Below are 25200 nucleotides of genomic sequence, written 5' to 3'. Positions count from 1 at the left end.
TCTATTGACATATTATTTCAGAGGAGTTATGGTAAGTTGTGTCTTGAGCACTATTTTCTTTACAAAGCTACAGAGAGTGCCTTGAGCACTTATTTTTTACAATACAAAGCTGCGGAAAAAGCATTAATTATTCCCGAAGAGTAATACATGATGAGGCTGCGGAAAAAACATTAATTGCTCCCGAAGAGCAATATGTGATGAGGCATCAGAATATGGTTGATGTGATTTTGGTTATTGTCTATCAATATGTTAAATTTATTCTTTAATAATTTTATAAATTGGATATCTCACAGTGCTTCATAGCTCCTAAAGCAGTAATTGCTTTGAAGCCTGATATACTCTTCAAAGGTATGTTAGAGAAAAATATTCTCTATATTATCTGTATGCCTCGATTTGCTCTTGAAGTAGCAATATTTTGAAAGAAGTTCTAACCTATCACGGTTTAATATGCTTAAGGCATGTTCAGATGATTATGTTCCATTCTTGAAGAATGAGAATTTTTTATAAATGTTGCAAATACGGATCCATTCCCTGAAGTAAATGTGACGGTATGTAGTAAAGCTAATGAATACGGACGTGTATTTGGTTGTGAAAATATCACGACTCATCTCCAGAAGAGATAGAAAAATTAAGAAGAAATATTCTGAATATTCTACGTTTTACTCTCGAAGTAGTAAACTCAGAAATTTGCTCCCGAAATAGCAAAACTCAAGACCCTACTCCCGAAGTAGTAGAACTTTGTATTCTACTCCCGGAGTAGTGAATATTCTGAATTTTACTTCCGTAGTACAAATATGAAACTCTACTCCCGAAGTAGTAGAACTTTGAAATTTACTCCTAAAGTAGTAAGACCTTAAAATTTACTCCCGAAGTAGTAAACCTTTAAACTTTACTCCTGAAGTGGTAAAACTTTAATGTTTACTCCAGAAGTAGTAAAACTCTAAAACTTTACTCCTGCAGCAGAAAGAATTAATAAAATATTCTGAAGCAATGTCTTCTTGTGTTTGAGCAAAATAACGAGCTATTGATGAACGTCGTATTTCAAGCACATTTAATAATCAGGTTCTTTCCCCGAAGTGAGTGAAAAAATACCACAACCTATCCCCTGGAGAGATAAAATACAAGGAATGTACATTTTTTTTTTTTTTTTTGTGGTATGAAATTAAGACATTGCAACACGTACCTATCGTATGTCGAAACATATTGAAATATCATTCTAAGGCAAAAGGAGGCAGAGTAGAATGCTTTCACCTATAACCGCATTAACACATTATGATTGGTTGTTATTGATTTCCTTGAAGGAAATAAACATTAATGTATCTCTTCCTGAAGGATGTGATTACCATGTGATTGCCGTTTTGATACAAAATATTCAAATGTCAATGGCTAATCTCCTTGATGGATGAAGTTATAGTTTAACGTTTATTTTCAAAATTTATAGTTGAATATTGTCTTTAAATTTCCATTTGATTACTGTTTTCTTTCATGACACCAGTAGTGTCTAACTAAATTTTCTTTCATGATACCAGAAGTATCTAAAAAATATTTGGTAGTACAAACTAATAAACAAGGGCACCAAAAGAGCTAATTGTTTATCTACGAGTATCACGACACCAGCAATGTTCAAATAATATCTGATTATGGTAGATAAATTGAAGTCTCTCGAAGAGGTTATATGTGATAGCACCATTTATCCGAGCTCGTAATTGTTACGTTCGGAAAACAAACTGTAGTAGACCTGAAGTTTACTAACAATAAAAATAGTTATCATATTGAGACTATAAATGATCGGAATATTAAATATCTTCAAGTTACTACGTGTAAGAAATACACATGTGAAATGTTACCCGAGTATGATGAGATCACATACCACGATAAACTAGAAGTTTATTGATATACAATCTCATGCAATAGCAAACCAGACGTTTATTAAAATAAAAAGCACTCGTCATGGTAAACTTGAAGTTTAGGGGTACAGATAATTTTATCAGTTGACCAGACCATGTTGGTCGTCCTGATTCAAATCTGATGTGCTAATTGAGTATTCCGAATATATTAAAGAACTAGAAAATTCTTCAAGACTTCTTTTGTATTGCTTGTTCTCATGATAACTTGATTACACCAGCTAATATTGTGACTGAATCCCCTAAATTCTGAAAAATATAAAAAGTGAATATTGGCCCCTTCACCTGCGATGTGATGTCTTAAATAGATGCATCTATGAGACGGTCACATGTGAGTTTATTGTCAACCTGTAGTTTGACATCTACGAAGTTGGTTGCTCAAATAATTGAGTTGGAAGCACAATTTTCAGAATATGTAATCAAGACAGTTCATCTTGATAATATTGGTTTATATCCAAGCTGGTTTGGCGTTGAATGCGTCTGATATATAGCTAAATCATTGCTTATGAGAACAAAGCTTTATGTGTTGTATACAACGACGCTTGTATGCTTCAGACCAATAAATTATGATAAATTCTCCCCTTATAATTAGTTCAGAGCCAGGAACTAAACATTTAGCTTTTGATGTGCGGTATATGATTAATGGATATACCAAGATGCACACAGATGGATTTCCCAAAGAAAATGGGGATATGTGTTAGTTTTTCTAACATAAAGGGGAGAGATATAAGCAATTAAGATATATATTGTGAATTATCATCAGTATGATCCTCATTCAAAAGATAATTCAAGTCAAATGCCGGAAGCATTCATTGACCCAAAATTAATCCCATATTTTTGCTGCAAATGCTCCTATTAAATGTCCCTAAAGGAAAAGTCTACAGCATGCATGAAAACATGGTAGACAAATCGGTTCCGAATACAGTGACCTTTGAAAAGGTTGAGGAGCAAATGATTTAAATGATCATAATAAGGAGGCAATGTGCTCTTGAAGAGCCTACGACATAACATTCTATGGGAGGTTCGCCAACTTTACCTGAAAAAAATAAAGTGATAAGATCTCAGTAAGTTATGTAGAATTGCGAACCGATAAAAAATGATATCTCCTCGACGATATCTTTGATACGATATGGCGCACAATATTGTATAAGATTGTGAGGATCTGAATTCTACGTCTCTTAAAGCATGCTGACGTAGAAATAATTACTAAGTGATATGATAAGTCTTGGTAGTGTAAACTTTTTGAAAATGCAGTCCAGATATTACAAGTTCTTAGGGATCTTGCCCATAATCTTTATATGGATTAAATCAGATAAGGTGAATGTGATTTAATCACCTTAGCGAATATTCATTGACGAAGGGAACAAAGATGATCATGTTGACCCTCGTCTCTTTGTGATAGTTAGAACCTTTCATATGAAAATTATTGGAGCTGTTGAAAAGTTTACAAAAGCAGAAGTTTATCTGCTAAAAGAAGTTGAAATGAGAAAATTATATTAATCCTGAAGTACCATATATTTGTGCAATTGATGCATTTTATTTATCTTGCTTTAATCATGAGCATGATATAGTTTCTCTCTCCCACATAAAGATATTGAAATAAGATCGATTGCATATTGAAAATGAAAGCCCTGACATAAATGTATTTATCCTAATAAATATTGTCAAATGTTTTGGATATACAAGGCATTCATCTGATCGACATAAGAGTTCGATCCAGATACGTTATCTATTGCCATGAAGGATTACTGTCATACCATGTTATTTTATTGATAGTCAAATCATAGAAAGATAACGATAGTTTATAAAGCAAGTCAAGAATGTACTTGGCGTGCCTTTACATTATTTTTCATTGGCCGTACCTTTAACAATACTATATGGCGATGATGCGACTCTAATCTAAGGAATAAAGATAAAGTACGGGATGATCAAGTAGATCGTCAAATGGTCATTTAGAATACGGTAACCGTAGAGCAAATGATTTAAATGATCATAATAAGAGGCAATGTGCTTTGTCAACCTCGAGATATGATAAGTTAGTATACAAGCCGAAGTACATCATATTCAATGGCGAAATATTGTGTGTGCTTTAACCGGATGGAGTAAAATACGCGTTGTAAACTTTTCTTTTTCCCTTAACTAGGATCTTTTGTCCCATTTGTGATTTAATCACTTTTTCTGGTAAGGTTGACCCTTTTTAATGGCAACTAAAGAATGTCTTTTTCCTTCACCGTTGATTTTTTCCCACTCGGTTTTTATTTAGTAAGGTTTTAACGAGATATTGAAATAAATCTATTAATGAACATCAATGGATTTATCCTAATAAATAGAGTGTTATAAATACCACATATTGTGGATGTCCATTCAGTATTTATTTTTATTGATACATAGAAAAGATAACGATAGTTTCTGGATAAGCTTACATAATATATGGCGATGATGCAACTCTATCTAAGGAATAAAGCAAGTAGCTCGTTTAGGAGACAACGACTTGTCAACCTCGAAAAGCCTTGCGGCGGCTCATATTCGAAATTATGTGTTGCTTTAACCGGGGAAGATAAAATACGCGTTGTACTCTTTTTCCGAGCACCGTGGTTTTTACGGAGGTTTTTAATGAAGACGATAGTAGCTCCGAGCGGATTTTTTTTTCATTTGCCGTTTTACAAGGTTTTAACGAGCCCTAAAGGAGAGTGTTATAAATAATTGTGGATGTCCGTTCAAACACGGTCGAAAGCCTCGCTACTTCTTTTCTTATATAAATAGGAAGTCGGTTACGAAAAGCCCAATTCATTTGTATATCGGTTGATTCGTTTGTATCTTAGTTCCAAGTAAAATAATATATCAGTCTCTCTCTATATAGTTGTCTGTGGTGTATTTATTTTAAAGTCTTTATTTTATAAGAAGTCTATCATTATCTTTCTTACTCAGGTTTTATGTAATTTGAAATACAACGAGGGACCTTAAACGCAATATTACAATCCTAGTGGACGCAAAGTGCAAAATATTAGCTTAGAACTTACAAAAGTTGTTGGACAAATAATAGAGAGAAAAAAAAAAAAAAAAAGATAAAACATTACTTTATTTAGTTTCCGACACAGAAAAGTACTTACAATTTCGAAAATTCAAAATTTTGGTATCTTTTAGAATAATAATAAAATAAAATACTCCATACTTCACACAAAAATAAAATAAAAAAGTATTAATTAGTAGCGGAAAAATTAAGTCAAAAAAAGACCCAATAAGTGGCGTCAAGTTAAAGCCAATTGCTCACATATATAAACCCTACTTCACAATTCATTTTTCTTCACTAAAAATAAAAAAACCCTAGTTCTCTTTTCTCTTTGAAGCTGTGCTGCGTTTTTTTTTTCTATGGTGAGTTAATTTTATTTTCGTTATACTATTTATTGCATTTAATATTCGTATATTTTGTTGTTTTTTTTAGTTTATTCTCTATAATTTGCACAAATTAAGGTGTTTATACGATTTGTTGATGTTTTTTTCAATTAATTTCATATACTCTGTTTCTCATTTAATATTTATATATTTTGTTGATTTTTTTGGTTATGTCTCTATGATTTGAACAAATTGTTTATCTTAATTGGAATTTGTATAGAATCAATGATTGAGGTGTTTATACGATTTGTTGATTTTTTTTTTTCAATCTTAGTTTTCGTATACACTGTATAGCATTTAATATTCATATTTTTTGTTGATTTTTGTGTGCAAATTGTACATGAGATTGAGGTGTTTATAGATTTGTTGATTTTGTTTTAGTTTATTTTCTGTAATTTGCACAAATTTTGTTTATCTAATTGGAATGAAGAGTGTTAAATACGAGAGAATTTGTATAGATGCGAATTGTTTATCGTTATCGGAATGATAATGGATTTTAATATAGATGAGATTGAGGTGTTTTTTTTTTTGAACAATTTGTTGATTGTTTTTGCTCCAGTTGTTCCATTTTCTTGTTAGAAGTTGGATTTCACGATGCTTTTAGAGTTAGGGTTTGCTGAAGTGGTTAAAACACCCCCTGAACTTTGCATGTTTTCGTACTTTAGTCCCTGAACTATTTTAGGCTGAAGTGGTTAAAACACCCCTGAACTTTGCATGTTTTCGTACTTTAGTCCCTGAACTATTTTAGGCTGAAGTGGTTAAAACACCCCTGAACTTTGCACGTTTTCGTACTTTAGTCCCTGAAGTATTGACCCCCTTAAAAACACCCCTAATCTTGGCCAACTGAATTTAAATTCACCCATGTTGCCACATGGCACAACAAGAAAATGCTAAGTGGACAGCGCGTGGATTCACGTTGCTGAGTTGTCCTAACACGGGGGTGAATTTAAATTGAGTTGGCCAAGATTAGGGATGTTTTTAAGAGGGTCAATAGTTCAGGGACTAAAGTACAAAAACGTGCCAAGTTCAGGGGTGTTTTAACCACTTCAGCCTTTATTTTATTCTCTATAATTTGCACAAATTGTATTCCTTAATTGGATTGAAGAGTCTAAATACAAGAGAATTTGTATAGCTGCAAATTATTTATCACTATCGGAATTGATCTTAATATAGTTGAAATTGAGGTGTTATTTTTTTTGGAATGATAATTGTTCTTAATACAGATGTGACATGTAATCGTGTTCCTAAATAGTTAGAGATTGAGGTGCTTATACACTTCGTTAACTTTTTTCTCCCTTTTTTGTCCAACTGCTCCATTTTATTCTTCTTAGAAGTTGGCTTTTAACTTTGATTGGGATGAGTTTTTGAAGATGTAGATGAGTTTTATTTGTGGTAATATGTGATTAGGGTTAGATTGTAATTTTTTTTTTTTTGACGGATTACAGGCACTACCAAACCAACAAACCGTAGATTATCCAAGCTTCAAGCTTGTAATTGTGGGTGATGGAGGAACTGGTATGTTTCTATGCTTATCTGAGATTTGCTTCTAGTATCTTTTTGTTTCAAAGAGAATGTCGGTAAAAATGTTTTGATGTCAAACAAATATATTTTGTTTTGATTTCTCCAAACATATGAAAAACATTGTTAGCTATAAGGAATTTTGATTCGACATGGTTTTCTTAAATATGAAAATTATTTCTATAAGTTAAGTAATCATGTCTGAGTTTACACTGAAAATTTATACGATAACTGCTAGGTGATGTTGCCAATTGTATCTTTGTTAATTGAAGTGAATATTTCATTGAGATTAGTGGCTTGCTTCCTCTTGTTAGAGTACTCTAATGGTTCCTGTTGTAATTGTTATTATTTTCTCCAGGAAAGACAACTTTTGTCAAAAGGCATCTCACTGGTGAATTCGAGAAAAAATATGAACGTAAGTTTACTGACAGAACAAATTTGGGTCATTATCCTGTTTTGCAATGGACTTGCTCTGTTTCTTATTATGTTGGTATTTCATGAGTGGATTATTTATTAAATTTTGTTTTCATACAGCCACTATCGGTGTGGAGGTTCACCCATTAGACTTCTTCACAAATTGTGGGAAACTTCGCTTTTATTGCTGGGATACTGCTGGACAAGAGAAGTTTGGAGGTCTTCGGGATGGCTACTAGTAAGTGACTCTAGACAGTTAAAAACCTTAATTTTCCTCAAGGGTCTGCTGCTTGAAGGATGTTATCTCTGGTTAAAAGCGTTTACTATCAAATCCTAAGAGTGAATAATGTGTAAAGTTCAAAGTTCCAGATAAAAGGATATTGGTATTTACTATGCTAGTTTGTTCTGATTGCGAAGAATAGTTGTTAACGTTTGGTGTTCTACAACAAATGCCACTATTGGTATTTCTACAATGCGGTCTTGTATCTTAGGTTATTATATCTCAGGTGACAGAAATTGTGCTCTCTCTTTTGAACTCAAACACTTGGATGACTGTCTTGCCGTTAGTTATCTTGCTTTGAAGCTTTTGGTGACTGTCATTTTTGTCTCCTCATATTTGTCTACGTTTCTCGTGCAGCATTCATGGGCAATGTGCAATTATCATGTTTGATGTTACAGCCCGTCTGACCTACAAGAATGTTCCTACGTGGCATAGAGATCTTTGCAGGTGAGAAACTCTTCATAGGCTACCAGCATTATACTCATACTCATAATTTGATGATATGCAATTGAATCTGAAATGACTTTCCCATTGCTTCTTCCAGGGTTTGTGAGAACATTCCCATTGTTCTCTGTGGAAACAAAGTTGATGTCAAGAACAGGCAGGTTAAGGCAAAGCAAGTTACCTTCCACAGGAAGAAAAATTTGCAATACTATGAAATCTCAGCGAAGAGTAACTACAACTTTGAGAAGCCTTTTCTGTACCTTGCTAGAAAGCTTGCTGGGTAATGCTAAAAATAAATCTATTTCATGTTTGCTCGAGTCATATATATTGAAGCTGTATCGAACCTAATTTCTTCTCCTACTTTTAGGGATGCTAATCTTCACTTTGTGGAATCACCTGCACTTGCTCCCCCAGAAGTACAAATTGACTTAGCTGCACAGCAACTGTAAGATCTCTTTTACTTGTGGTGTTCCATTATTTTTTGTTTTTGCTTAAGATGTTGTTATGTTTTGTACTTGTGCTTGAGATTTTGTTCTGTTTGTATGAGTTTTAACCTCACTCTGTATATTCAGGCACGAACAAGAGCTTGCGCAAGCCCTTAATCAGCCTCTTCCAGATGATGATGATGACACATTTGAATAGAAGGCATAGCTCAGAGCCGATCAATTTCACCCTTGCACCTTTCTATATTCCTAGTCCTTAAATTTTCTATATTAGGACTTCAGTCTTTGTCGTTTGAGTATTTGTTTGCTGCTTCCTAGTATTATAGATTGGTTATTAGATATGTTTGTCTGAGACCATGAGGCTGTGGTTTATTAGGGTAGATAGTGTTATATCCTGATCCTGATGTAATCGCGCACTTTGTCGAGGCTCTGTTTGAGCTTGTTATAATATTACTTGCCTACATATTCGACATTTCAGAAAGGGGAGCAGTTCATTTCAGGAAGTCTACATTAGAAGATCTTGTAGAAAATATAATAAGCAGCCGGCATAATGGTCCGGTTTAAACACGGGATGGTTATGTTCTTACAATACAAGGACGGACCAAGATAATGCAAGTAAAAAATTTTGCTTTTCAGTGAAGCAAAGATGAATGAATTAAAGGGTTCTAATCCTAGATATTTTCCACCTCATCCATCAGGTTTCTCTTTTCAGGGACATTATGCTGGAAATCATGGATGATAACACTTACAGCAATAAAGTTCCCAACTGTCTATCGACAGACTAGTTAAATCCTACTCATTTCATGTATGTTGTCTTATTTTGCTTGATGCGAGTAATAGCGGTGCTATGCTACACAGATAAGCTTTGACCTTGAAATAGGGAAATGGAAGCGGGAAGGAGAAGTCGTAACAAGTTTTCCGAATCCACCCCGATATTCGAATGACTTAGCCCTTGGTCTCTTAGTGAACCATTTCTCCAGTGATTGTGAAGGATGTTTTACTAAAAATTATTCTTGTTACTGCTTCAATATGGTAATCGAACACTAACAGAACAGCACATACCTTAAACTAGTTGTGCAGCAGAGATGGAAGCCGATTCGATAGATGATGATCTTGCTATAGTACAACCTCAAGCAGAACTTGAAGAGGCTAAATAGATGGTGGGAAGGAAAGATTATATATGGGGGAAATGCCTTAAAGAAGCACATTAATAAGGACCTAAAATTTATTTATAATCTGAATTTGCTAGCTATATGGTATGAGAATCCATAGAATACTGCTTTTAACTAGACATTATACAGTAAGTATTGAGGATATGTCAGTGGGGGAAAGTTGGAAATCTGGGGAAGAGGAGTACCCCGGATCAATTATTTACTCTTGAAGGCAATTCAGAAAGTATTCGTCTTTACTTCTTCCAATTTGGCTTACATAAAACTGATTATATTGTCTAGGTATTTATAGGACTTTTTCTTGCATGTACCTAGTCTAGTACACATATCATAGTTCTATTCTGAACTTCTCGTTTTCCAGATTTCATGAAATAAAAAAATACCTGCATCATTGTTTTAATTTCCTACTACATGAACCAAGTAAATTCATGTGCTTGACATGATGTAATTTATTTTTCAACAAAAATATCCACACCGGTCGAATTGTAGGATTCTTGATCCTCAGTTCCCTGAATGTGAAGCTAAATGGAGTTTCACATCACTACCCAATAAGTGTTGAGATGTTCAAGTGAGCTAACAATGACTTGCACTGAGAAACACATGGTGGATTTCCTTTTGGTACAGAAGACTGGATGACGTTTGTCGAGAACCATATTATTATGTAGGTTCTCTACTTTTTTGGTATACGGCTGGTATGCAGAGGTTTAGCCACTTCAGTAACATTATTTATATAAAAAAATAAAAAAAATAAAAAATCATGAACATCACGGATTTGCTGAGACATTGAAAAATGTTTGCATTTTCCCCAGTTCAATCTTTTAATGGAGAGGGGATTCGGTTGAACCATATGTTGCTCGGATTCTTTAAAAATGCCAACCGCTGCGTGTCAGATTCTCCAAAAGTAGTATATTTTTGGAGAATCCGACATGGGTGCGGCATTGAAAGTGAAGAGTCCGCGCAACTTAGATTGAACCTCCTTTCCTTAGCTTGGCACCGCCCCTGTTACCTGTAATTATCTTTTAAATCATCTGGTAGAAAAATTTTATACTACCGGTACATAAAAGTTAAAACTCTTTTTGTAACAACGCGAAATATGGGCCCCGAAATTAGCTTTTGTATTTATGGGTTTTGTTATGGACTGAGTTTGGCCTTGTCTATGATTTTCTGGGCCATGGACCTAAGGTGGGCTCTAATAAGTTAAATCAAGCTTTTAGCAAGGAGCTTAATTTGCCCCACAAAGGTTCAAAATTCAGGGTGCAGAAAGACAGAGCATGCTTGTGGTTCCTTCATGAGTTGCCAAGTTTGTTGTATGAGAGTTCCAACAACCAAGATAATAATGAACCTCAATCAAGAACCTGTTCCTTTGAAGTTATATTTCAACAACCACTTAGAAAGACAAATAGTCTTTAGACATGTAACCATAAAAGACATGGGCTTCATTTTGTTTGGGCCTCCATTGTGGGACACCTTTGAAAAAGCCCACTCAAAAACTCTTCTTCATTAATCAAGTGATGTGTACTCCATGGGTAATTTACAAGAATGACATTGGGGTGGGTGGTCTTGAATTTTTTATCCCGCTTGCCCAATGACTTGCACTCTGAGAAACACATTATAGATTTCCTTTTGGTACAAATTGGATAGCATTCTGTGAAGAATTATATTATTGTGTAGGTTCTTTACATGTTTGGTATATGGCTTGCATACAGAAGTTCTCTCACTTTAATAAATCACTTACTAGCCACAATATAACCCCGACACAACCTACTTTGACAAACGATAGTTCTTTAGAAATTGAGCAAAAAATGGAGACTCGAATGTAATGATACGTATTATGTGAAGTTTTGGGATTCTTATATAATCTATTAATATAATAATTGGGATCATGGAGCCAAAAAAATGACAAAACAAAAAGGGAATTCAACTATTTATATATAACTAAAAAAATATATACATTTTTGCCTTTTTCCCAATTCAATCTTTTAATGAAGAGGGGGGTCAATTGAACCTCCTTCCCCTTAGCTCGGCTCCGCCCCTATTACCTGTAATTATTTTTTAAATGACCTGATTGTATGAAAAATTATATACTATAAGTACATAAAAGTTAGAATTCTTTTTGTAACAATGCGACATATGGGCCCCGAAATTAGCTTTTGGATTTATGGGTTTTGTTATAGACTTGAGTTTTGCCTTGTCTATGATTTTCTGGGCCATGGACCAAAGGTGGGATCTAATAAGTTAAATCAAGAAGCTTAATTTGCCTACAAAGCTCCAAATTCAGGGTGCAGAAAGACAGCATGCTTATGGTTCCTGAGTTGCCAAGTTTGTTGTATAAGTGTTCCAACAACCAAGATAACATCTTATTGAACCTCAATTAAGAACCTGTTCCTTTGACGTTACATTTCAACAACCACATAGAAAGACAAATAGTCTTTAGACATGTAACCATAAAAAGACATGGGCTTCATTTTGTTTGGGCCTTCATTGTGGGACACCTTTGAAAAAGCCCACTAAAAAACTCTTCCTCATTAATCAAGTGATGTGTACTCCATGGGTAATTTACAAGAATCGGAAAATGGGCTCAAACTATCATCTAACTATAGTTTGCCATTTATGCTATCGAACTATAGAAATGACTCATTTATGCCATCGAACTATAGGAAATGACTCATTTATGTCACTCATCAATAGTTTGACTCATTTATCTTTATCGCCCGTTAATAAAAATGACTCATCCATGCCATATTTCATTAAAGTCGTTTTACAATACCATATATGACAGGTGGCCTCCAACTAGATTATGGTTGTGGGTGGGTAAGGTGTATGGGTCGGATTTTTTATTAATTTGATATTTAAAATTGGGTTGGTTTAATTAAACGACGTAGACCTCTAATTGGAGGCCACGTGTCATATATGGTATTATAAAACCGGCGTTAATAAAAAATGGCATGGATGAGTCATTTTTGTAACGGGCGATGGCATAAATGAGTCAAAATATTGATGAGTGGTATAAATGAGCCATTTCCTAAAGTTTGATGGCATAAATGAGTCATTTCCTATAGTTCGATGGCATAAATGAGCCAAACTATTGATGAGTGGCATAAATGAGCCATTTCCGATAGTTGGATGGCATATTTGAGCCTTTTCCGTTACAAGAAATACCTTGGGGTGGGTAGTCTTGAATTTTTTATCTCGCTTGGCCAATTGACAAAATTTCAAGTTTAATGAGTTTTGACTTTTGCCCTTGAACGTTTGTGAGAATTTAATCACCAAAACATCTTCGAACTTAGAAATGGATTCACAATTTTAAGTTAATGAGTCAAAACATCAGTACAACAACAACATCATACCCAGAATATCACTACATTCATTGTTTCTTTGTGAAATATCAAACTTAGAACACATGCATGTACGCATACATTCTCGCTGCCCTTAATGACAAGCTTTTATAAGATTGGCATGACATATATAATAAATGTGTCAAAAATCTTTATCTTTTCCTTAAAAAAAAAAAACATGTATTCAGTAAATTATGGTCATACGAAATGAAAAAGTAATCTATAGCCACCAAATCTTCTTTATAGTAAGAGGTGGATTCAAAATTTTAAATTAGTTGGATAGAGTATGATTGCACCCCTTATTACTATGAGGAAAAGGTTCAAATTACGCACACGCACTAAACTATATATAAGTCGAGTTGAAGACAGTGGGTTCACAATACTGGTTAATAATATAATACATTCACCGATGTTTTCCATTTATCTCAATCTTTAAACAAATTTGTATGAAAATAATCAGATATGAGTTAAAGGGAGATGTTTGGCTTATTTGTATAGTCCAAGTTTAAACATTGAAACAAAATTCACAAAATAACAAATGATCCATTTAAGTAGTTAGGGTGCACCCTTGTTCACCTTATCAACTTAATGCCAATAGATGTGTCTCCATCCATGTCTGTTCAAATAACAACCAAAAATGAAGCCCATTCCCTAACTTCCCAACCCCACCCCATACTAGCACTCATTGACCTTTTTTGAGGCCATTCTTAAATTTTATTGCCGTTACTCCAATGGGATAAATTTTGTCTTTAAAAGTAATCATATAAATTATTCTTTTCGTAGAACGAAATTTAATCCACTGCACTCACGGGGATAGAATGTAATGGCCTCAAAAGATGGTCATTTGTGAAAATTCCCTACCCTCCCTCCCCCAAACTTGCAATGTGTGGGCTTTGTTTAAGGCCATTCTTTAAACTTATGTTCTATATTTCGCCGTTAAGACCTATATTTCCGGTGGGACTTAAATATAGGATAAATATAACGGAAAAACAAGTAGTAAAATTATATTTATGGAAACAAAATCTATTCCAATTTAAATTAAAATCGGCTTTTAACCCCGATTCACGCAAATATCCTCCCATTCCATATCGATCTCATATCTCATTCAAATGGATAATAAATTCAAAAAGTACATTCATATTTTTAACCCAAAAAAAAGTTACTTGTTCATCAAAATTTTTTGAGGAACGAGCTTCGTTTTAAATGACGAATATATATTTTTCATCGTTGAAATATTGAATTCAAGTTGAGTTCATAATTGAGGTAACAATGTTTTCACCGTAGAATTTTTTTATTTTTTTGACGAAATTTTGAAAAATATAGTCAAAATATATCCGAAATATAGTCAACAAACCGAATAAGTAATATTGAACGTAATAAGCAAAAAAAAATACAATTAAAATATAGTCAAAATATAGTCATAATTGAGGTAAACGATTTTCACCGCAACTTTTTTTTTTACTAAATATAGTCAAAATATATGAAAAATATATCTCTCAAATAACGCTTAAAAGTAATATTAACATAACAATCAAAATACCCAAAATATATATGAAAACAACTATTAAAATATTCCAAAGTGGGAAAAAAAATATTACAAGGTGAAACGTAAAAATCAAGATAGAATCTTACCTTTTTTTGGGATTTAGACTTGAATTATGAGTGAAATTAATGAGTAGTTAATTAGGAGATAAACAAGGAAGTTAAACTATTATAAAACTCATATTGGGCATAATGGCTCTTAAATTTATGTTTATCGTGATGAGTGGTAAAAAAGTGGTAGCTATAGGAAGTAAATATGTTATATTTTAGCTACTAAATATAATTATTGTAAAATTTAGTTATGTTTCATTAATCTATGCCAAGTAAATTTTACATTCTTTAAATTATGTCTCATAAGTCCGGATTTACTTGGTGTAACTTAAGACTTATTTATGGATAATATCTAACCTTTTTAATATTTATGATCCATAAATATATTTTTCAAATTTTACACTTCATAGCTACCCCACTTTTTTACTAAATAACCGTGCAACACCATATCCCTGTTTAGACGCATAGTTCCCAAATATACTCTATCTCTCTCCCTAAATACACGCAATTAACTCCCAATTCCCCCCATTTCTTCCATAATTCAAATCAGTTTCTTTCACTTCTTCAATTATCAATTCCGTTTTTCACTCTCACATAACTCCACATTATTTTTACAGTTTCTAAGTAAAACATTTACCAAAAATAGGTAAGTTTTTTTTCGGTTTTGATTTTGTATACTGTATTTCAGTATATTTTTTGGCAAGATGCATGTTGTTTGCTGTTTTTTTATTTTTTTGTAAAATTCTCCGTTGCTTTAATTTCATCATTCTCAGATATACAAATCATCCATTCTTAGTGTTGTTTTTCCTCAAGATTCATAGATTCGATTTCAATGGCTGAAATTGGCTCTCCGGGCACGAGAACTCGAGGTATAGAAAATATAATAGATGGTCCTAGTTTCTCTTTGGGATTTACTCAACAAGAAAACCCCATTGCAGGAGGGTCATCTTATGCTGAGACGCGTAGCAAAAAAATCAATGATCCAAGAAGGACGAAACAACATCATGATGATAAAGAAACAAAGAGGAAACAGTCAGCACCAGATAAAAAAGTTTCTCAAGTGCCGCTACAGAAGAAGAGAAAGGTTACCAAGACTGTTCCTGGAGGCAAGGGTAAAAAAAGTAGTTCGGAAAAAACCTTCAATTGATGTAGAAGACGATGGAGAGGTATTTTTCCCCTTTTCATGAATGTATTTCAATTCACCAGATCTATATTTCCCATATATTTATGTGTATTTTTTTTCGTATTTCCTTTGGTTTTGAATTATTTATGTGTTTTTCAATTTGTTATATACATTTTATCATCCGGTAGTTATGTTTTTGTGTTTTGTTATATTTTTGTTTTTAATCTGGGTTGGACATTCTATCAGTATAATTGTTCATTATATTTCAGTGTATTTCGGTGAATGTCAAAAATACAGCATGTTTGTTATAGATTTTAAGACTTTAGCAGTTGTGTTTCTTTGTAGTTGTGATTTCTTGTTTTTAAATTTTTGTATCTTAGCTTCGTAGGGAAAATTGACTGTGTTTTACATATGTCATTTGGTCCAGGATTCTAGATTTTTGGTCACGAAGCAGCCTGCTGTGGCCCCATCTATGCAAAGATACACGAACGTCAATGTAATCAGTGACATTAGGGGTAAACTAAAGGGGGCTGGTCAGATGGACAAGTTTGCAGACTCTATTTTTGGGAAATATCTTAGAATGCAGCATATGGATGTACAAGCACAGTTGTTCAGGTGCTTCATGGTTAAAGAGCTTAAGGGAAGTACATACAAGTGCTTTACATTTGAAATAAATGGAAAAGTATTGCGTTTTAGCATTAGAGAATTTGCACTAATCACTGGATTGAATTGTGTCTCCGACGCAAATGAGTTTGTATACGATAAGACGGAAAAAAATAGGCTTATGGATGATTATTTGGGTGGAACATCTGATCACATCAAAAGAGGGCAGCTGATTGAGTGTTTCAACAATACAGATTGGGAGGACAAAGGCGAGGACGCAGTCAAGATGGCCATATTGTATTTTATAAATACATTCGTATTCTGCGGTGAGCCTGTTCGATCGAACATACCTAGGATACATTTTGACGTTGTAGAGGATGGGAGATATGTTGATTATCCTTGGGGCAAAGAGTCCTTCAAAGAGTTGGTTACAAGCATTAGTCAGAAATATGCCGACTTCAAGCAATATTATAGGATTCACGGAATGCCAATTGCCATGCAAGTTTTCGTATGAATCTTGTTCAAAAGTCCCATCCAATATTGCAATTAAGTCGGGAAATTTAATTCCAAGAATCTTGAATTGGCGGACTGTTGAAGAAAGACCGAAATTTGATGCTTTGATGGAAGGCATGTTTAGAGATGACATACACCCGGTAAATTTTACACATGCATTCCTTTTTTTTTTTTTTTCTAACTGTATTTGAATCAAAGTTTATTCATTTGCATCCCATTGTATATCACTTGTATTTTTCCATATATATTTATTGTATTTCAGTATATTTCTCACTCTATTTTACTGTAATGTAGATCATCACTTTTTCGGGGGGGGGGGGGGGGTAATCATATGTATTTCACTATATTTTTCATCGACTCAGTCCTCTATATCACTGTTTTTCTCATTATAGCCCCCAAATATCATAAATGTTTCCATATATTTTTTTTTGAAACCATTATATGTATCTATACAAATATATTTTATTCAATTTCTTTTGATGTACTTAATGTATATCACTTGTATTTTCCATATATATTTATTGTATTTCAGTATATTTCTCACTCTATTTTACTGTAATGTAGATCATCACTTTTTCAGGGGGGGTAATCATATGTATTTCACTATATTTTTCATCGACTCAGTCCTCTATATCACTGTTTTTCTCATTATAGCCCCCAAATATCATAAATGTTTCCATATATTTTTGTTGACACCATTATATGTATCCATACAAATATATTTCATTCAATTTCTTTTTATGTACTTAATGTATATCTCACTGTTTCTAATTTTTTTTCACTGATTTGTACTTTTGATGATGTTGTTCCAACCACTGCTGAGTTGGAACGACTTAATTTGCCTCGTGTTGTTTCACAAGCTATCCCCAACCCAACAGACGGAGTTGAAGTTGCCGAAGGCAACGAGATGGTTGATGATGACTATGATGACTTCAGTACCACACCACCACACAATGTAAGGGGTAAACAGCAACAGCGGTCTGCCGTATCTGATTCACCGCCTCATAAGAAACGCAGACAGGTTTCAGTTACAGATTCTACTGTTAGGAAACAACCAGCCCGGAACGAACCACTCACAACATCGAAGGACGCTTCGACATCAAGGCATCGTGATGTCCAAACAGCCACCAAAACTGATGAGGTGAAACTGCTCAGACAAGAGTTTCAAGCTTTTAAGAAAGATGTAAGTGTTTTGTTCTCCTTTTTTTTTTTTTTTTTTTTTTTTTTTGTAATATATTTGCTTTGTTAAGGGTTTTGAAAATTTTGACGTATTGTTCTGTCAAAAACACGTAGGTATCTGCTCAGTTTACTGATCTTAACAAGTCCATGGATGATATTCGCAAGTGCATCGATGACAACTTCAAAAAGGTTGTTGAGGCAATAAAGGGAAATCAAACCTCAGAAAAGGTAAATCCAAAATAAAATTGATTTTATTCACAAAATACAGATTTTGAATGAAAACTGTTCCCATACTTTTACGAATAACATATATATATATATATATATATATATATATATATATATATATATATATATATATATATATATAGTGAAGCTCCGGTAAATCAATACGAGGTTGGCATACAATACTCGCATGAATTCAATCAAGAACAACATTATGCCAAAGAGACATCAACTGTCAAAGACGATATTGATGAAAATAAGGTAAAAACTACCCTTTTAACAATATGTACTTTTTGTAATTTGTTTTGTTATACATATAGGAACTCACAATAATATATATTATTGGAAAAAAAGATGAAGGTTGCAGGCACAATGTTAACTGGCGATGTTTCTGGTGTTGGAATGCGCCGAAGTACACAAAGTGGGGATACTTTAAAGGCTTCAACTGAAGAGATTCAAGGTAGCGGTGAAACACCCCCGAAGCCAACACAACCACAGGTACCTAAGAACAAAATTTGCATTTTTTTTTTCTTTTCAGAATCCCAATGTTGGTTTTGTAAAAGGATGTGGTACACACATGTTTACTTGTATTCACATAACAAGTTTAGTATATCTCACTGTATTTCTAACACTAATTTGTATATTTCACTGTATTTCTAATATTTTTTAGTATATTTGACGATATATTTCACTATATCTCTAATTCTTCTTACTATATTTCAGTGTATATTTCACTTGTCACAACATTTTTTTGTATTCTACTGAATTTCACTGTAACTTTTTTTAGTATATTTCACTACATCTCTAACACTTTCTAGTGTATTTCACTATATTTCTAACTCGAGTTTTTATACTTCAAATTATATTTCACTGTTTTCTAACTCATTCTTGTATTCCAGTGTATTTACTGTACACTGAACACTACACTGATTTTTTTATTGTATATCCCGGTGATGTTTTTAATTCATTGTGAATTTGTATTTTGTTGTTTCACTGAATGTTTTTAACTGGTATAGGGTGAGGCAGTCATGGTGCATACACATGTGCCGGTTCCGGCTGTGAATGTAGGCCAACAAATTCTGGTCACAAGTGATGAAAAAAAGAGTGGAGAGGTGTTATCAACACCACATTTGCAACCTGAGGTACTCAAACATATATTTCTAGTGTCAATCATGTGATATATTTTGAAGCAATCTGTAGCTGATTTTTGCGTTTGCATTTTGATATTGGTAGCAGGCTGTACAATTTCAACAAGGTGGGGTAAATGATAATGCAGAATTTAGTGCATCAGAGCAAATGGTAGCAGAGTTGCTAATCCAGTGTCCTCTTGCCACTGTGATTCCACTTGGTCCCCCTGCAATACAAGTCAATGATCAAGCTGATCCCTATATGTTTAAGACCCCCCAGAGCAGAAAAGTTGAGAACGTTGTACCAAATTCTCAATGGTTAATTCCTGATGATCAATTACCCAGCCAACTTGGAGTACAACCAACAACGGGGCAAGGTTCAACTGCTGAAGTAGCACAACCTTCAATCGAAAATACTGAACGCCGAATGATTGTCCACCCAAGCATTGTGCGAGATAGGAAACCCAGCAAATACACTGTGTCCCCTTTCATGCCAAATTACAGCTCAGCAGGATCTTTCGCAAGGTCTTCTCGTCCCTATCAAATTTGAAAAGAAGCACCCCTTTGTAGAACATCCAATCAATGCCCCTGTGGACACGGCGTATTTTCAAGAATATGAAAATTGGCTCAAGAAGGATCTGTTATTAAGGCATGATAAAAAGTAAGTTTTTTTAAGATTACGTTTCTTTAAAAATATGAAAATGTTTTTTATATAAGATTTCTAATCATATGTTTCTTTTTTTCTGTTGATATATAGAAGAGACAAGGAAAACCACTATAGAAAAAACAAGGAATTAGTGGATCCTGAAGACGCCGATATGTCACTCAAGTTAGGCGTCACACTTGTTAAAGACAAAAACTGGTTCTACTTGTTATCAATGGAAGGGAAACTTTGGAATGATGAGGTTCGTTTTTTTTTTTTTTTTTTTTTTTTACAGAATTTCCTTTTTCCATTTGCATGTTTCAATGTTTATTTTACAATGTATTTCATTAAATCTTCCTAATTTTCACTGTTTTTTCTTCATGTATTTCACTGTCTCTATCATATATTTTCAATGTATTCTACAGATCGACTTCACTGATTCTCACCCTTTCATTTAACTGTGTTTTCAAAGTGTGTATTTCAATGAATCTTATCCTATATTTCACTATATTTACCATATGTACCTTTCGTACTGTTATTATTTTTTTTTAATAACATTCTGTTATATTTCTACTGTTATATGCTTCTGTTTTTTTTAGTAGTTTTGCTGTATCTTTTTCAATATATTTCAGTGTATTTTAATGAAGTATCAACTGAGATTACTGACTGCCCCTATATTTATTTGCAGCATCTTGATGTTATTTTTTATTACCTCCGTAAGAAAGGCAAATATGAAGATAACAAAGACATATAAATTTACCACCGTCACCGTATACTACATACCATAATCACCGAGATTTACCATGCTTGGAAAAATCGAGAATCATCCACAAGTGTTGCTAGTAAGGAATCTGATGTATGTGAGTACATAAACGGGTACAGGTTGATGGGTAATGTACCATGGCATACAGTTGACAACGTATTAATCCCTGTCAATGTGAAAGAGGAAAATCACGGATTTTAGTGGTAATATCATTCATTGACAGGTGTGTATTTGTTATTAAACATACGCTATAGAAATAATGAAATACACTTCTATAATGTATCTTTTGTTGTTTTCTTATATTTGTTTCTGAGTTTTGCAGTCTGTATGTGTACGACTCATATCGAGTCACAGGGCATGATGCCGTCGTTAGGAGAGAAGTGAACATCTTGGTGCCCTTGTGCCACATCATCTACAAATGTCCGGTTTTTATGAAAAGAAGAAGGATATAGATTTTCGTAATCACCCCGCTTACAAAAACGAGCACTAAATGACGATTTTGATGTCGTTAATGTGGACGATCTACCACAACAACCCCCTGGAAGCATGTATGGCTTTTTTTTTTTAATTGTTTTTATCTTTGAAATACAGATTCAATAACATTGTTCTTTTTCTAAACTTTTACTAAAGCACGAATAAATTTTTGTTCATTTGGTTTCAGGGATTGTGGTGTATATGTGGCAGCTTTTCTTTGAATTCTTGAGCTCGGGTGAAGGCATTCCAGTCAATATTGATTCAAAGTTTCACCGTCAGAGATATGGTGCACTTCTTTGCGACTATGCTTGGGGAAAGGCAAACCAGAATGCAGAAAGTGATAACGAGCAACCAGCAAGACCAGTCAGGCCTATAGTTGATTACGATGCAGTGAATATAGTAGATGACGTAGAGTAGATGTTGGGGTAGATTAGATGTTGTTTAGTTCAAGACATTTTTTCATGTGTTTTTGATGTTGAACATCAGTGTGTGGATCAGTTAATATTACTTTTAGACAGTATCTTTTTCTTTCAGAATACAACGAGTATGGTGTTGTCTTTTGTTTAGTGTTCTCGGATGTTATTAAATACACTCGTATTCTGTCTGCAGTCATTTCGTGTTTGTTTGTTATAAGTACGCAATACATTTCCTTATTCATTGTATATCTGGTAAGCTTCTTTTTTTGGAAAACCAGAAATGCAGCAACCAAGTCATATATATTGCAATACAAGTCAACTGGTTCATAAGTTCATGTGTGTTCTTTAAAATGTATTCCCCAACAATAACACTATATTGAAATACAAGGAAATAAATTGAAATACAGAGAAATACAAAGAAATATAAAAAAGTTACAAAACTCCAGAATGCTTTCCCTTTGTATTATAATTCGGCCAATTTGTTCTGTATGAATCAAATGTATTCCCACAACAATCATTGCACATATAAAGTCATTTTTTGAGGCACAAGTATTGACCAATGTATTTCAATTTTATTTCATTGTAATTTTATATTGAACATATCAGTTCAATTCTATAACATAACACCAGTGAAATACATCACAGAAAAGAAAAAATGAATTCAAGATGGAATACATTTGATTTTTTTTTTTTTTTAAACATCATCGGACAACTGTCCTAGAAATAAAACACAAATGAAGACTAGACATTTATTTCTTCTTCTTAAGTGGCTCATTACCACACGAACGCCTGTTATGACCAAGACGTCCACATGTACTACAAGCATTCCTACGTTTACCAATCATCAGCTCCATTAATGGCTTATCCCTCTTCTTTTTTGGCCTACCAGGAGGTCGCTTGTATCTCGGTGGAAGAACAACCTCCTCCAATATGTGTGTTGGAACATTCCACTCACTCTCGTCGGGAAGTGGATCAATCGGCACATCATACGTATTCACCACTGTATTTGGCTTGAATAATTCTGAGCAATATGCATCAGCCGTTAGATTTTTACTCTTTAAGACAATTGCATGTGAACATGGTATTTCGTCCATTTGGAACATCCGGCAACTACAAGTTTTCCTCTTCAAATCAATTATGAAACGCCGCGGTCCATCATTAACCGTATAAACATATTCAGTTGATGCTTCAACCTAAGAAACATGCACATTCAACAACAAAAATACATTGCATGTCAGGTTCCATAAACTTAAAAGAAAACTTAAGGCAGTTAGCTAAATACAACGAAATATAGAAAAACATAGAGAAGTATACCCTGAGATATAAACAAACTAGTTTTATCATCAAGAAAAAACTTACCCTCATGCGTAACGATTTATACTCGTTCATTGAGAGCATTTCTTGGTATCGTCTCGAAAGTGTTGAGAATGTGTATGTACCATTTTTCCTATTTGTGCAATTCCATCTCCCAAACATCCTCCTAACTTCTTCAAGGAAATCAAAAACAGGCAACTCTCTTGCCGCTACTAGTTTTCCATTAATACATTCCGCTATATTCGAAGTCATCGTCCAACCTCTGTTAACAGGTGAATATAGCCGAGACCATTTCTCCCTTCCAGCATCATCCAAATATTCCTTTACCCGTATATCAACATTCTCAATCTTTTCCATCAGTTTATCGAACTCATCCTGTGTGTATGCTTTGGCAAGTGAATAAAACACGGGACTCAATACTTCATCATTCGACTTGTATTTCTTAGTCACATTTTTCCACAAATGCCATATGCAGGCCAAATGAGGAACAGTAGGATACACCCGATACACCGCTTTGATTATGCTTTCGTGTCTGTCGGACACAACACACATGTTATCCCTAATACCATAAGCTAGCTTGAACTGCTCAAAGAACCAAGTCCAGGACTTATCATTTTTCGAATCTATCAAACCATATGCCAGTGGTAGAATATTACCTGTATATACATTTGCATTTTAAAAAGTTAATCATAAACTGTGTATTTTTATCAGTCTATATTTTAAGTCTAGATAAGAGTAATGTAATCTATATTTCACAGTATATTTCAGTTTATACAATGTATTTTCAGTTTATATTATTGAAATTAAACACACAGGAATAGACATACCTGCACCATCCAAAGTACTTGCGGATACAAATGTACCATTATACGTGCTTTTAAGGTGTGCACCATCCACTACCACTATTGGTCTACAACACTCGAATCCCTTTATGAATGCTTTGAGTGCAACAAAGAAATACAAGAACTCATTTTCACATGATTTATGCATTTTAACATGTGATCCAGGATATGTTTTATCTAGGATATAGACATATGCCGGAAATTTATTGTATGAAGCAGTAGGATCCCCCCTCAAATCATTCATAGCTTTTTCTCTAGCTCTCCAGGCCAGCATGTAAGAAACATCTACGCCGAATTCATTTTTTACGTCGTCCATTATATCCCAGGGGCTAACTTTCCTCTTGTGGTTCGCTATTTTCGCTTAACAACCGATTCCCTCAATAAACCAACTTGTTGCTTGTCTCGTGAATATACCTTGTCCTTCAAAGGGCATGTATGTTCATCATGGAAATACCTAACTACGAACTAGGTTCGTATTTTCCAACACTTGACGCTCGTAATTTCCATTCACATTCAGGCGACATACATACGACTATATAGCTACAAAATAAAACATAGATCAGTATGAAGTCATTCTCAATAACAGCTTTATATTTTTTGTAATGCATTTATTATCTCATGCAAAGGTAGAATATGAAAAGCACATACCTTATAGCATTTCATATCTCACTTTTGAAATTGAATCGTTTCTGAATAGCATAATTCGCCATTACAAGTTTCAATGTTTTATCCTTGTAAATTTGATCTACAAAAATTTCCTTTTGTTCTGCATTGGAAATAATCAATTTGTTGTCCTCCTCTAAAAATATAACAGCCTTTCCACAATTTGACAGATAGAATTCATTAGAATCATACGCATCCATATCCTCCAAATTATCATCGTATCCAAGTTGAAGCACATCGTCTCTAAAAACACACTCACCAGTTGCAATCTCCTCAACATCATTATCTGTAATACTAACGCACAATGGATACATCCCCAAAACACTTTTTTCCCTCTTAAGCTCAACATACACCCTAACTCCCATATCGTTGTGTATTTTCATTGGTTGAGTATCCCCCTCAACAACATATTTTATTGAGATTTTGTTTCTGCAACTATCCAGACCAAGTTGAGTTGAAATCGTAGCAACCAATTCATCGTTTTTGCAATAATCACTGAATACAACTGCATCTATTTTTTAGTTAACATAACAATTTTGATCGTTCCAAAAATCGAATGTCGGATCAAAGCGGTTACATTGGCCATTTATATCATTACAAATAGAAGCGATACGTTGTAATCCGATCTTCCCTTGCTCTCCACTAGAACAACGTATCTCCAATCAGATTGTTGAAAAATTTAATAAACGAAAGGGATTTTTTTCTATATTAGCGCAAAGCAGATTGTTGAAAAAAAAAAAAAAAAAAGGAACTTTTGCTATATTTTGGGAAAGATAAGATGCTGATTTTGTTTTTTGAATTCAAAAAGTATTTGAATGGAGT

General features: G+C 33.8%; 3 protein-coding genes and 1 long non-coding RNA gene across 6 annotated transcripts; 3 read left to right on the top strand and 1 right to left on the bottom strand.

The window, feature by feature from the left end:
* Window positions 1-6700: 6700 nt before the first annotated feature.
* LOC132031037 (GTP-binding nuclear protein Ran-3-like) lies at window positions 6701-8877 on the top strand (the record flags this gene model as incomplete). The annotated part of the gene is made up of 7 exons (XM_059420879.1): window positions 6701-6812; window positions 7174-7230; window positions 7350-7467; window positions 7867-7956; window positions 8054-8233; window positions 8321-8398; window positions 8526-8877. Coding segments are annotated over 7 exons (705 nt in total), but the record flags the coding sequence as incomplete, so codon positions are not given.
* A 5951-nt stretch (window positions 8878-14828) lies between these two features.
* LOC132031035 (uncharacterized) lies at window positions 14829-19251 on the top strand. 3 transcript variants are annotated; one of them, XM_059420878.1, is made up of 6 exons: window positions 14829-15659; window positions 16044-16872; window positions 17517-17915; window positions 18026-18397; window positions 18491-18634; window positions 19153-19251. In XM_059420878.1, exons 2-4 carry the CDS (start codon window positions 16597-16599, stop codon window positions 18152-18154), a joined length of 804 nt encoding a protein of 267 aa, XP_059276861.1. In that variant the 5' UTR covers window positions 14829-15659; window positions 16044-16596; the 3' UTR covers window positions 18155-18397; window positions 18491-18634; window positions 19153-19251. The 3 variants fall into 3 exon arrangements, with proteins under 3 accessions (XP_059276861.1, XP_059276860.1, XP_059276859.1); XM_059420877.1 differs by lacking the exons at window positions 18026-18397; window positions 18491-18634; window positions 19153-19251 and having other exon boundaries at window positions 14829-15362; window positions 15432-15659; window positions 17611-17836; XM_059420876.1 differs by lacking the exons at window positions 18026-18397; window positions 18491-18634; window positions 19153-19251 and having other exon boundaries at window positions 17611-17836.
* Window positions 19252-19710: 459 nt separating this feature from the next.
* On the top strand, window positions 19711-20879 carry LOC132031036 (uncharacterized). Its single transcript, XR_009408157.1, has 3 exons — window positions 19711-19924; window positions 20021-20168; window positions 20595-20879. It is a non-coding gene; the product is annotated as an uncharacterized LOC132031036 (long non-coding RNA).
* Window positions 20880-22170: 1291 nt separating this feature from the next.
* Window positions 22171-24031, bottom strand: LOC132031948 (uncharacterized). The gene is made up of 3 exons (XM_059421800.1): window positions 23701-24031; window positions 22919-23529; window positions 22171-22752 (listed from the first exon to the last, which is right to left on the bottom strand). The coding sequence occupies exons 1-3, from the start codon at window positions 24029-24031 to the stop codon at window positions 22309-22311; spliced, it is 1386 nt and encodes a 461-aa protein (XP_059277783.1). The 3' UTR covers window positions 22171-22308.
* Window positions 24032-25200: the final 1169 nt, after the last annotated feature.

Source organism: Lycium ferocissimum, chromosome 9 (genome assembly GCF_029784015.1).
Source record: "Lycium ferocissimum isolate CSIRO_LF1 chromosome 9, AGI_CSIRO_Lferr_CH_V1, whole genome shotgun sequence".
NCBI lineage: Eukaryota > Viridiplantae > Streptophyta > Magnoliopsida > Solanales > Solanaceae > Lycium > Lycium ferocissimum.
This window is presented reverse-complemented; position numbering and strand designations above follow the sequence as displayed.